The 14,691-nt window shown below is 41.2% G+C and overlaps 1 protein-coding gene across 1 annotated transcript in view; it reads left to right on the forward strand.

Annotated features, from left to right (window-relative positions):
- The first annotated feature begins 12,685 nt into the window (after positions 1 to 12,685).
- The window catches only part of LOC131687176 (uncharacterized), a 71,813-nt gene continuing 69,807 nt past the window's right edge, over positions 12,686 to 14,691 (forward strand). Inside the window, exon 1 of the mRNA XM_058971229.1 lies at positions 12,686 to 12,855. Within this exon, the coding sequence (XP_058827212.1) occupies positions 12,686 to 12,855 (170 nt within the window). The remainder of the gene's footprint in view (positions 12,856 to 14,691) is intronic.

The raw sequence follows: 14,691 nt of genomic DNA on the forward strand, positions 1-14,691 counted from the left end.
GGCTGTACTTCTACTACCATCTGGTTTACCTTTCCCGAATCTGCATTGTGATCACTATCACGTCGAAATTCCAATTTACCGTTACCTTTCACCATCACTATACCATCTTGGTTGAGCACATCCCGTCCCAATATGATGGCAGTGTTCTGTACCCAATTAGGGACAACGTTCAGCTTAACTGGTACTTCAATCTCATCGAGTTTTACAAAAGACCTCACCATTTTATCGACATCCACCTTTTTGCCACCAAAACCGACCAACGTTGTATTTGTCACTTCACTAGCACCGGCCCTATCGGCGAACCGATACTGAATAGTAGACACTTTGCACCCCGAGTCGATCAAAGCGTTCAGTTTCATTCCTCCCACCTCAACCAATTTAACGAAATTGTTTTCCTCTTCTACCACTTGCATTTTTGAGGGTCCAGGTTTCGGTTGTTTCATATTTGAACAATTTTTCGCCATGTGGCCACTAATACCACAACTATAACAGCATCTTTCAGCCACCTTTGAGCAAGCGATCGCCTTATGTCCAGGTTGATTACATCGATAGCACGTAATAACTTTTTCTTTCTTCTCAGTTGTTCGCACATGAGTTGATTCCAACGGTGTATCCATCATACCCTCCATCCACTTCAACTGCGACATCAGCTCATCAACTGTTTCGATTTTTCCTCCGAGTTGTACTCGACATTTGGATACGAACTCTCCTAACCCAGCGATCGCGTATTTCACTACCACACCTTCAGCTAAACCGGCTCGTTTACCCAAAGCAACTTGAGAGTAAATGTACTCTTCAATCGTCTCATCTCTCAATTTTCGACGCGTTGTCATCTGATTGTGGTAGTAAATTGGATCGCGTGCCGACGGGTATGCACGAACCAATTTTTGCGTAAACGGCGTCCATGTAGTAGCTACATCTTGTACTCCAGACCACCACAACTTTGCCGAACCTTCCAGATTCAAACGAGCACAATGTAATTTGGTAGCATCATCCCAATCGTAATGTACTGCCGTAGTTTCGATCTCCTGGATCCACTCTTCCGCTGATAGACACATGGCGTCTTTTGGGTTGAACTTAGTGACCAATTCTCTCAATCAGGCATGCACAAGAACGGTGCTGCTCCGTTTCCTATTGCTGTGCACTGACTCATAATGTGCCATAGCTAAATTCATTGAGCTAGTGCTTGCGCTGGTTTCCGATGAGCTAGAGTTAGCAAGTAGCACGAGCACCGATGAGCGAGAGCTCTCGCTAGCACGGTGATAGCTAGCACGCTGCACGGAGCTATAGCTCAGCTATAGCTAAGCAGAATAAAAAACAACACGTTAGTGTGAGTAATGATGCCTGCATCGTTTTTTCAGCAACCTGTCGCACATTCACCAACGCATATTTCTTGCTTTGTCCTATTCTTTCATTCCATAGCTTACACTACTGCACCATTCTAGCTCATCGGACAAGCTTACCGTGCCAGTTCATTGAGTTAACTCGTGCTAGCTCACTGAGCTAGCTCATCGAGCTTGCTCGTGCCAGCTTACCGAGCTAGCTCATGGTGCTAGCTTATCGTGCTAACTCGTTGTGCTAGCTCTTCGAATACTACAGCTCGAGCACGAAGGTTACCTAGCACGAGCGGTATCAGTGCTTACTGCTTTTGGTTCGTGCAAAGCGGCCGCTCAGCTCGTGTTAGGCTCTCGTGCTGTGCTTTATGCATCCCTGCTCTCAATTCACGGAAATCTGGACGACGAACTGCGCGATCTTGGACATTCGCCGGTTCCATCGAGGCGATAGTTAAGCGATGTTGCAAGCGTTCGATTTCAGCTTCTTTGGCCGCCAATTCTAACCTTAGCGCCGCGGCATCCTGTTCACCATCTCGAGACATTTTGGTCGTTTTTCGCAATGTCACAAATTGATCACGCGAATTATCAGCACCTGTGTTTCCGAATTCACTTCCGCTCTCGTATTCTTCAGATTCCGACATATGGTCTTGGTCAGAACATGTGATACCACACCAGTCACTAGCACGTATCTATGATAACCATATGTTTTTTAACTAACCACGCGGTTCTTTTGTCCCACTATTGTCCACCGATTTCTATAGTTCTAGAACTTTTGACTACGATCGCCTCGTATTGTACCAATTGATCTAACTGTCTACAGCTTGTAAACTGTGTCCATACCGCAGAACTTGACCGATCTTCACTATCAGCCCAACGAACTCACGGCCTTACTTCCCGACAAAATCAACGATGCACAGAGCCGGTAGATAACTATTCAGGTATTTCGGATCGCGGAGTAAAAACGAACTAGCTTGTTCGATTGCTATAAGTAGACTGACTGTGTATTTCAACGATAGGATCGACAGCCCCAGTGGTTAGTAGTATGGGTATATTTAACCGGCAGTACCGGCATCAAAATTAGTTTACAATATGATGTAATTTTATTACATATAAAGTTATTATTTGAAAAACTTTTTTTTCAGATTAGTTCTCCATCATGCGATTATATTCAAAATGTTTGTTTCCTCGTTAGATTTTTGTTGGCAACATATTTAAAAAATTCAAAAATGGGTTTTCCACATATTGAATTTAAAAAAAAAACATGTTTTTCTGTGTATATATTTTTTGTGCCGAAGTATTAATTTATTGTAACTCTTTCTTAGAAAATTTTGCTGCATAAAATACGGTAATCGAAAAAAGTTGTTTTGAAGGTAATGCACGCCAAAATGTCTACACCCTTTCAAAAAATTTCTCTAGCATCAAAGTGTTGTAATTTCTAGAGAAAACCATTAAAATTCATAAACCGATCACAGCTTTATAGTTTTGTTCGAATTGGCGATGGTCGTATTTTGTGGTCGTCCGAATTCACATAATATTCCTCAGTATCAAATATCTATTTGACCCAGCAAAGGTAAGTTCCATGATACACCGTGTGCGACGGGCATAATTGAATCCCACCAGCCATTCAGTCCTCGACACGGAGAAATGCCTTGACTTGAGGGCGCCTGTTTTCTTTCGCGTTTTACGTCATGTATGTAGGAACACAGTGAAGTGTATGTGATACTTCAATCCGCCAGATACCACGTATCCTCTAAGCTGGTTTTGTCCCGAGTGAGACAATAAACTGTCATTGACCTCCTAGTGAATCACACTGCCTATGATCGCATATTTGGCCAATTTTTTATAGGATTTCCTATTTTTATGGAACTGATTTGCGATCATAGGCTGCACAGCCGTATAATACTTTTCAATCTACAGAATAAAGTACAGTAACTTAAGAAAGCTAATCTCGATGAAATATCTCGTTTTTGTGTAAGTTTATAATAACATTGTATCAATCCAATATGACGAAAGTAATTGGTTATACGTTTTATGGATTTTAACACCTTCTAATGAGCGGATTCTGCCTGAATTAAATACACAGGAAGGGAACTTTTAATCAGAAGAGCTGATAATATTTGAAAGGATGCAGTAAATGAGTTATGAAATTTATGCTCGAAATCTAAAACAAGTCCCAACAAACTTTGGAAATTGCGTAAAGTTTCGTAATCAAATAAAAAGTTTACCCGCTACATTACTAATAAATAGGGCAATCTTGCAGCACGCTTACGTGCATCATCATACGTCTACATCTATTATGAACCAACACTGCAACCTAGTGCTTTCAGTAGAAATTGATCTAACTAATCTTCAGGCAACCCACAGCAGAAGAAGTTGGGTTTGCTGTTGGTGGCTTTCTTGATTATGACTCGTTACTAAAAACAAAATCAAATTTTGTTATTAATACTTGCTAAATAGAAAAACAAGCAATTGTGGTCGGAAATTACTTCTCCACAGCTCACGCACAAAATTTCAAGATAAACAAGGATATTTAAATATAAATGGTAATATGGAAATTGGAGAGGAAATGGATGGCTGCTAGCTGCTCACTGGCTATTTGTATATAAATGTGGTTACTCTTCATCCAATGTAACACAGTTGAAGAGAAAGCACTTCCTGGCATTCCATTGCTCCTCCGACAAGTGTATTTCAACCGTTCCCTGAAGACTTGTGCTATTTTTATATAAATTTTCTCACCAACATGTAACAACAGCAGCTACATATTTCGAAAAGACTCGTTCCATTCTGGACGCAGTCATATAATGTTTGCGAAACGAGTTGGGAATTGGGCCAAAAATGGAAAAATAATGAACGGAGCGGAGATTTGATATGTAACCATGTGAGTTAGCGCAGGAAAAGCTTTTCCTCACTCGCCATCAAAAAGCGAATGATGGGGATGTCAGTTATGATCTCTTCTGGCCATTGCACGAGTTGGCCACAGCTGGCATTCTCACTGAGACTGATGCCATTTATGATCGGATGGTTGTCCATCCGTTTCATCATTGTTTCTTGTTGAAATAAATGGGAGATGTCTGTGGGGCAAAACCACCGACTTATGCTGAATAATGAACAAACTGAATGAAAGCATATCTAGAGTGTGATCAAATTAATGCTGTGACTGAGCGAGCCTCAGAATATAAATTGGATAGCAGGATGTTTGGAAGCGGAAATCGGAACTACGAAATGGAGAGAATTCCTCTAGTAATTTCTTTGTGGCAAGTGGTACGTTATGAGAGTTAGGGTTGCACTATTTTACGGCAAGACTTGGCATGTGCCATAATTGTAAATAGGGTTTTATTTATTAAAAACGTTCAGGCGAACTCTTTGATTGGATGAAACTTTACTTTCTAGGACCAAAAAAATAACAGATCGCGATAAGACGAAGAGAAATTACGAATACCATAATAAAACTGCTGATATCTTGAACATGAGTCATATTACTCCACTGTAATATACGAAAGTAAGCTCTAGAATAAAATATCACGATACGGTGAACATAAATTACTAAAATAATAACTAAGATCCTGAAATCATGAAAACACATCACACAACTTGTGACAAAAATATCAAAAATCGTAACTAAGATCCTGAAATCATTAACGCAAATAAACGTAAATCTCTATTCGTGAAAAATATGACAACCACGCGAATAAAAATTATGAAAATCATGACAAAGTTCCTGAAATCATAAACATAAATAACATTGCATCAAAAATCGTAACTAGGATCCTAAAATCATGAACATTAATCTCGATAGTCTGACAGAAAAGTCCGATACTAAACTCATAAATATAACAAAGCACGGTGTCGTGATGAGAAATAACAGAAATCGCGAACAAGCTCCTGAACAACAGCAACAAAACCAAACATTTCAATATAACGCTATGTATGTATTCGAGGCGAAATAGTTTTTCGAAAGCACAAATAGTTCCATGAGTACGAGATTTATTATTCATAATTTCAGGAACTTGGTCACGGTTTTCGTAAATAATTCAGTTAATGAAATCGTCATCTTTAGTTCATGAATTTATGAACGGATTTTTTCCATACACGTTTAAGGTTGCCATCGTTGGGAACTCTAGTGATATAGGGGAGCACACTCTCTTCTAGTATCTAAACCGTACCCTCAAAATTAAATGTCAGACTCATAGTCCGCGCGAACTTCAAGAACCTATATGACTACGTAAATGGGTAGACGGTTATACAATCAATTTTATACGCGCAAAGCTACATCACGCTAACACACGCCGCATGCAATCGCCTACGCGGTCAAACACGTTAACATATAAACGCTCGAGCCCTTCACGATTATCCACGCAATTACGATACTGCAAACATAAAAGCACTTCGGTGATTAAGTGAAACACTTATATATTTATACACGCGGTCTCAAGTGCGAATATATAAACGCTTGCACCAACGCGATCATGACATCTCCACGCCCCCACATCTGAACTACACACTCAATGTCGCAATCAAAATATCAGTCCGCTGCAGTTTTCTTTTAGTAGCGTTTTAATGGGTGGCATTGACCGAATCGTCTAAAATTGCACTGAGTGATTCTGGCAGAGAGCCCTTCCGAAATATATCTGATATCTTAGTAAAGTAGGATTTGTTTGCTGATTTTCGGTGAAATATTTTTCGAGTCTCAGCTATCAAACGTCACTTTTACTGAGATCTCAGCAAAAAAATGTTTACTGAGATCTCAGCTGATCGGTAAAAGATACGAAAAAGTTAAGATTTAGCAGAAAAAATTAAGTGTAGGTTCTCGGGAGAAGCCCTATCAGTAACACAACAATTGCAGACGAGACGAGAAATAATAATCTTTGCGGTTGTTATTATAGCCTAAAGAGCAGCCACAAATTTGGCAACGCTTTTGTGGTTCAGATATTGTAATAGAAACCATTGTTTTGCATTGGTTTGCCGTAGATGAGTTGGCAATCTGTTGAGATCTCCTCTGCATCTCCCGCGCAAGGTTTTCCATGGTAAGCTGTCTGATTGCGGTACTTGCACGTAGGAGTTTGCTCCTCATGAGTGCATAATGTAGATTGTTTAATAGTGCTGCTGTGAGTTTTGTATTTTATAGTCAAACAGGAGGGAATAGGTCTTTCGACCCGCATCTTCGCCACAATGACACCGTTAGGAATACCTGGGCAGATGTTTCTCCAAGCAGCAGGTGTCCGTTTTGCGTTAGCTCAAAAGAGGTACCTCGCTGATAAGTCATGTATATGACTATATAGATGAGTCATGCTTTATGTACATGGAAATTTTAATTTCAATGTTGGCACTTTCAAACACGTGTTTTAAGTTGTTCTGCAGAGAAACGTTTGGCTTAGGCTAATGTGCTAAATTATATAAATACTGCATTGCAGAGAAGATAATGATAGATTTAAGCTCAATTTCACCTTCAGAAGGAATTCCACTTCACGAAAACTCTTTCGTATATGAACAAAATTTGAAGTCAACGACAGCAGCGTTGGGTCGGAGCAGAGTTTTCTCGTCAACTTTACTCAAGGCAAGAATAAATGTTTTCTTTGTTCTCTAGACAGTGCACACTAGATCGATAGACTGCTAGTTAGTCGGAGTTAAGTCATACCGGACTAAGTGACAAAGTATTGATTTCGAGAAAAACGGGTTTAAAGTTTGAATCGCAACATTCTTCACGTTATGATTGGAAATTAATTTTGGCTATAATTCTTGTTTCTTGTTACATATTTCAATACTGGTAAAAGTCGAATGTAGCCGCAGAAATTCTTTACCCAGTGCTATCAATATCTCATTTTTTTATATTTTGCGACTTAGTCCGATCTGACTTAACACCGACCAGTTGTAGTTCACTTGGCTCGTTTGTAAGTCTGATTCGGACAGAAATAGAAAGTGAGATCGACAGTTGTTTTTGCAGTTTTATCGATCATACCTCACAGATATTTGAGAATGCCAAGGACCCACATTTACTGCTATGTCAGAAATACTACTTGGGACCGTTGATGTCACTTCTTTACTTCAATCATGTATATCTAGTGATGAAGATTCCACATCAGTCCATTGCAAACGATCTCATGATATTTCATCACACCAAATCAATTGAGGATTGCAGATTTCACCAAGAATAACTTGATCAACAGGATTTCCCAGCTATTTTGGAAAATATTAACATAAACGTTGCTCTTCGCACAATGCTCCGATTACCAATTTCACGCACTAATTATAATATGCATAAAGTTATCTGTGACGTACAAAGGATCTTCAACCGAGTCACTCTATTGTTTGTCTGTATCGTTTTTATATTATTTTCATTTTGATGAGAATTATGCGCATGGCGTGACTTGACTATACAAACGATAAAACAATTAACAAAAGCTATCCGAGATTAGATTAATTACTTAATGTTGGGACTCTAGGATATCTATTGAATAATATAAGACGCATATAATATTATAACACATCAAGTTATGGATTTTCACTCCCCAAGTCCTCCTGGACTTTTACTCGCCTGATGTGGTCACCCTAAAATAGATAATTCGTCAATTTGAAATGTCAGTGAATGAAAATTTACAATTATTTACCATTTGTCAACATATTTCCCTAAAGTATTGATAATACTTTAATAATATTTGATATATATTGGTAAAAAATAAATTTATATTGGAGAAAAGCGGATCAAACGAGAAAAATTTATAAAAAATAAAAATTAGGAACTGAACCAACAACTAAGTTTTACTGGCAAAATGCGTGCTAATCATCTGCCCCTTTAACAAGTCGACACGAACTATACATTCAAATTTCCATCACAAATGGCCCTCCATCATTGTTCATAGTCTACAAAACAAGTCAATCAACTTTCATACATTCATAATGCTGGAGTCAGGCTAGAAAAACAAGAACGAAGGCTAGTAATGAAGACCTAAAACGCCAATCATCGTTTCAAATTCTCTCCAAAACAGCCCGCAAACTTGGTCTTTCACCTGTTTGTATATGAACGGAAAAACTTCCCAGCAATAAAACTACCAACAATTGGTAGAAAACACTGTGGTTTCCTTCTTTTCCCACCCCGTCCATGACAATTCACACGCTTGCACATGGAGAAACTTTATGTCCGACCGGTATGTTATACATTTCTATTTTCCTGCAATCCTGCTAGCCGTTGGTTGGCGCCAAACTACACCCAATAATAATTATGTAGTTTTTCGTCTGTTTTTCGCGTAAATTAGAACCGAAATCCGGAACAGAACCACATTGGCTTTGACGCTGAATATGTGCTGCGATGATGTTTCCCGGAAAAAGTTCAACATTGGAATTGGCCACATCCAACCGGTCGGAATCGACCACCATTCCGCAGAGTCATCATTATTCTGTCATTATTTGCTACCACAGCATGATGGACGGTTATTTTAACCGTGTGGTTCAATTGTTTATTTTTGCGCTATGCATGCATGGATAGACATTGGAATAAACTAATTGGTGGTTTTACATAAACTTTTAAAATGTCTTTAAAATCTATAATATGCTCAGTAGACTGCCCAGAAAAATGATGAATTTTTGAAAACTCAATTGACCCACCCTGAGTCGATTTTTAGTCCCACCAGAAGTACTTGTACCAACTCGAATGAAGCAAATCGGACAAGTCTGGCTACCGGACCAACGCACACATGTGTTATGTTATATATACAAATTGAACCAATATACTAAATACGCGTCGATTTCCCGCTTAAATGGAATCGAAAGTCTTACTGTAATGTTACAATTCAATTGATACAAACATTACAGTAAAGCGGGGCTAGCTGATGGAACGATGACCTCGGAACATCTCTGGCACTGTACACGAAATGGGTCATCGGAAAGTCAATTGAGCTAACACCTTCCTAAATCCGTGAACCAAGTTATTTGCATGAATGTTTAAATACATGCAAACATCTTTTTTCTGTAAATCACTACCAGCTAGTGGGAGATAGGATGGTTAACACACACACACACACACACACAAGTCTGGCTACCGGACAAACGTGCCTGAAGTTTTCATGGGATTTTTCGGCAACTTACATGGAGAAAACCTACCAGCTCGCATTTTCACCGCTAGGTGGCATTGTATGCATCGTATTATCACTGTAAGTGAATAAAGAAAAATTTAGTTGTCTACAACTTTGCCGAAGACTGCTAGTCAATCCGGCTTTGTTCAAAGAAGTTATTGAACTTTAACGAAGTGATGTCTGAATCAGTTTTGCATGGGGCCTAGCGGTGCATGGTTGTGTATCAGTACTCGAGTCCCGCGAACTATACATTTTTGGGAAATGATGGTTAGAATTAGCAGAATAGTATGTTTAGAAAGAATTGTAGTACATAATACGATAGAAAATTTTAGTTCCACCTGTGACCGTATAGAGGGAGCCAACACTAACTTTTCATAGCAAGAGAGATTCGCTATCGAGATGTTCGGAAGGAATACTGCAAAATGCCTGTTCTACAACTTTGTAGCAGATACCTATTTTTTTCTCTCTCTCCGTTGAAAAGTTCGTGTTGGCGCCCTCTATGCGGTAACATGTGGAACTAAAATGTTCTAACCAAAACATGACTCGTATTATTTACTATAATTTTTCTGAACATGCTGTTGAGTTAAACCTTATTTCACAAAAATGTTTAGCTCGTGGGAATCGAGTACTGTACACAACCATGCACTGCTACGCCCTATGAAAAACTGACTCAGGCACTTCGTTAAATGTTAAATAACTTCTTTGAACAAAACCGTATTGACTAGCAGTCTTCGGCAAAGTTGTATACAATTAAATTATTATTCTTATTTTTACTTACAGTGATAATATGATGTATACAGTGCCACCTAGTGATGGAAATGCGAGCCATTCGGGTTTCTCCATGTAAATTGTCGAAAAATCCCTTACAATCTTCTGGCACGTTGGTCCGGTAGCTAGACTTGTCCGATTTTCTTCAAATATGGACCAAGAACTCCTGGTGGGACTAGGAATGGACTCAGGGGTGGGCTAATAAGGGTCATTTTGTTCTTGTGCACAGTGTCTTTAGCATTTTCGTGTTTTGTAAAAGCTGAATACTTTGCAAACCGACGGAAAAAGTAATAGTAAAAAGCCATAGGGCCTCAAGGAACGAAGATGTGTGAAAGCATAATCCCACCCGAAGTAATACCCAAGCATTTTATTGAACCTGATCACCTCAATCACAGGAGCACTGGATAGTACTAACACTTTAATTATGTCCAGCTTTTATTGAAACTATAGAGTAAACTAAAACTCGCTAACATGTTAATTGAACAAATTCACAACAACCCCTGGCAGGTACATGGAGGCACTTGGTTGCTTATTACATCACAATCATTCGTTGTTGGAAACACTTAAACTGTCGAAAGCAAGCAACCAGGTAGTTCAAATTAAACCTAAGAGTTTGCGAAAAATAAACAATCGGCTAGAGTGGAGAGTAAAATTAAAACACTGGAGACTGCAAATAGACAATGAACAGAGCAAAAATGTTGGGAAAGTTTTTCAGAACTGCAAACCGCACCATTATTGCACCAACCTATCGTCGTCACCGTGCTCGAAACCCGGCGTATAGTCCGGACCGTTCAAGCATGGCCCGACGACCGACATCCCGTATCGAAGAAACCGACCGAAGCACCACCCAACACACCAACGTCACTCCCACCAACAGCAACCAGGAAACGCAGGTTTAAACGTGAAAGAAAATGGGTGAAACAAACTGGCAAAAGCTGTTCGTGACTTTTACGAGCCAGAGGACTCTCTATGCCGGATACGGGGCCACGGGTACCCAGCCCACGATAGTGTGGTAGAAAATGTGTGCTTCTTTTTGATGTTTCGTGTTGGCAGCAAATTAAGGGTTCTAATAGTCAAAAAAGCAGGAACATGTATAATGATGGTGAAGTGCACGGATAGTGGAGTCCGCCTAAACTGCTTATTCCCAGGGTGGGGTGTAAACTAACGTTTCTTGAAGCGTAACTTTTGTGGTTTGAATATGGTCAGCACGGAAGCAAGGGTAAAAAAGCGAAATGGTTATGTAGGAAAACAGTTCGGGCCAGTGTGTTTCAGTTTTCGCTCGTTTCTTTTGAATTTCCTTCAAGTGTTCATAAACATTTGAGTCGGGAATGTTTATTTTTAAACGATTGATTCAAATTTCTCATTTGGATAACATCTTACCGCCGAAGATGAAACTGAACGAAATTCAAACTAGTCATATCTCGAACTAGCCAGTAAATCTATAAAATAACAAAGCGCGATCTGGAGACTAATCGGTAAAAAAATTTCACTAGAACTTAACTATATCACCCATGTAAATCGAATTAATTATGTGTATTTTATAGTTCTTTGAATTATGGTATTTTATAAGTTAAACTTCATATTTTAACGAAATCTCAAGTACACGTGCGTTGTAAAAACTTTTAATAATCGTGGGAACAATAATATTTCTCCAAAAGCAGGCACATAGCCAGAAGCCAATCTAGTTTTAAAAAAATGAATAAAGGAAAAACATGAGACTCTTAATAAATTTGGGTTTCGCTAGTATTGAACAACTTGATGAGAGGGGGACGGGCATAGCGTGGTTGGTATATCGATTATCTTGTACGCAGCTCACCTAGGTTCGATTCCCAACCCCGCACATGGGGTCAGAGATTTTTCCAAAGAGATTTCTCTAACCCGAAAAGAGGTGAATAACCCTAAGGTTAAAACCTCTATAATAAAACAACTTGATTAGAAAATGACCAAAATGAAATAACCCACATTTTGCATTTTTTTCAGGAAACGAAAAAAAACTTCTATATTTTCAAATTGATAGTTTTACATTTCTTACAAAAGAAATGTATAGGATTCGCTCGAACTTGAAATTTTTTTTCCGAGGCCCGGAGGCCCGAGTCTCATATATGTACAAAAACCCACCGTCTCAGGGAATGAATTTGGGCAGCCTACTGACCCGCTAAAACAACTACTCTTGCATGGAACCTTATTGCTACCTGGCACTACCTTACGGAATTACTTTGGGGAGAGGTATTTTTATCTGCACAGCACATACCCCAATCCAATTACTTAGTTCTTTCAGTACGGTTACAGCGCCACTCTTCGACACACCACCAGTTCTCGGCCATCCACATAGGCTGGCAATTTCTATATGGCAGTCGGAAAGCTGGCTGTGGGTGGCAAACTTCAGATTGTCTAATCTACCGAACCCTCCGGCTGCCTTGTTCCTTTCAGCACCGGAATTTCTTTTCGTACCATTCAGCACCACTTAGTCGTTGAGCTCCTGACTTGTTCGCGTACTACTCGGTGTTTTCCCTGACGATGGATCTAGTCTTCTCCGACGCAGAATTCCACCACGAGAGAGGTTTTCCCGAAACCGAGCGGTTTCTAGAGCCATTCAGCTCCCCGCTTCGTCCCGATCTACAGGCGGTGGATTTAGCCTACTCAACGGGCCAGAGTGCTGAGATCTGTCTAGCAATTCCAGGTGGGGCGTAGTTTCTGATTCAGCGGCGCCCCTACGACCCACTGCTAGCTATTCGACGCGGTCTACTCGCTCTAATTCCCGGCGGTGAATCGTACTCACGAGCTACCCGATAGGGTGTCGAGATCGGTTCGACGATTCCGGTGAAGCCTGACGTCTGGTTTACTGGCAACCCGACGACCGAACCCGGTGCTACGTCGCGTATTATACAACTGGTCCCCTGCGGTGGACCTAGTCTACACCGACGGAGAGTTCTCCGGCGGCGGAATTTCTTCCGAAATCCGATTTGTGGCTTCACGACGGCTCTCTAGCCGATGGCGCTACTTTGTTGGTCCCTTCATTGCTTCCTCTGTAACTCGTAAAGTACACTTGACAGCATCCCAGATATGCTCGTCGTGGCACACCTCTTCGACAATATTGTCAACTGTCACACCAGACCTTTACACTTCTTCGGACCTAGGGTATTCGAAGACCATGTGTTCCGATGTCTCTTGCACGTTCTCACGCTCCGGACGAAGGGGTGATGAAGCATATCCAAACCGATGCAAATACTTCCGGAAGCATTCGTGCCCGGACAAAACAGCGTCAAATGTAAGTTCACCTTCCCATTCTTCCTATTTACCGAAGCAGACATATTTGGGATTAGTCGTTGGGTCCACCTTCCTTCTCCGCGTTGTCCCACTCTTGCTGCCACTTAGCTCAGAGCAGTCTTCTTGCATCGCGTACAAGCGCAGATAGGGAGCCAGAGTGATGCAGATAGGGATCATTCCAGCAATTATGTATACCGCCTCCGACGATATCGCTCTGTACGCACTCACGATACGAACGGCCATTAAACGAAACGTGCTTATCAACTTGGTCCGGTTCCGCTTTGAGTTCAGCGCAGCAGCCCAGGCCGGTACGCCATACCTCAGTATTGAGGATAAGACACCCGCCAGGAGTCGTCTCCTGCTCCATTTTGCTCCTCCGTGGTTCGGCATGATCCTTGCCAATACGTTAGTTGTCCTCGCAGCCTTCTCACATACATAGTCGACTTGGCTGTTTTAATTTAACCGCTCGTCGACCATCACACCCAGGTGCTTCAGCGCACGCATCGATGGAAAGTATTGTCCCCCAATGCTGATCACGGCACGCGGGCACCTCCACCAGTTGCAACTTGACGCGAGCCAACCAGGTTTCCACGATGCCTATTGTCTCTGCCGTCAACATCTCAACCTCTCCAAGGATCTAGCCCGTTATCACAGGAACAACATCATCTGCAAATCCGACGATCTCCACTCCTCTGGGCGGTTCCAGTGTTAACACTCCGTTGTACATTATATTCCAGAGCATTGGGCCGAGTATGGAGCCCTCTGCGGTACTCCCGCTGTGACCCTAATCGACCTCTGCCCTATGTTCGTCTCATAGACCAGCACACCCAGCTAGCATTATTGAACGCGTTCTTCACGTCGATCGTTACCATGGCGCAGTAGCGATTTCCTATTCACTTTTGCTTCGATGCTTGCTTTGCATTCGCGATGACTGTGCGGATGGCGTCCACCGTCGATATCCCTTTCCGGAACCCGAACTGCCTCTGCGATAGTCCGTTCTCACTTTCAGCGTAGGACTTCAGTCTATTGAGGATAACCATTTCTAGAACCACTTGGTAAACCCAAGTGTATCCAGCAGGAATATAGGCCGACAAGATACTGGATCTGCTAGTGGTTTACCTAGTTTTGGCAACAACACCAGCTTCTGGATCCTCCATCTATCCGGGAAGTAGCCATCGTCCAGGCATTTCTGTAGGACTATCCTGAACATGTCCGGAAACGCCAGGATCGCGGTCTTCAGTGCCACATTGGGGATA

The sequence above is a fragment of the Topomyia yanbarensis genome, chromosome 3 (assembly GCF_030247195.1).
Source record: "Topomyia yanbarensis strain Yona2022 chromosome 3, ASM3024719v1, whole genome shotgun sequence".
Classification (NCBI taxonomy): Eukaryota; Metazoa; Arthropoda; class Insecta; order Diptera; family Culicidae; genus Topomyia; species Topomyia yanbarensis.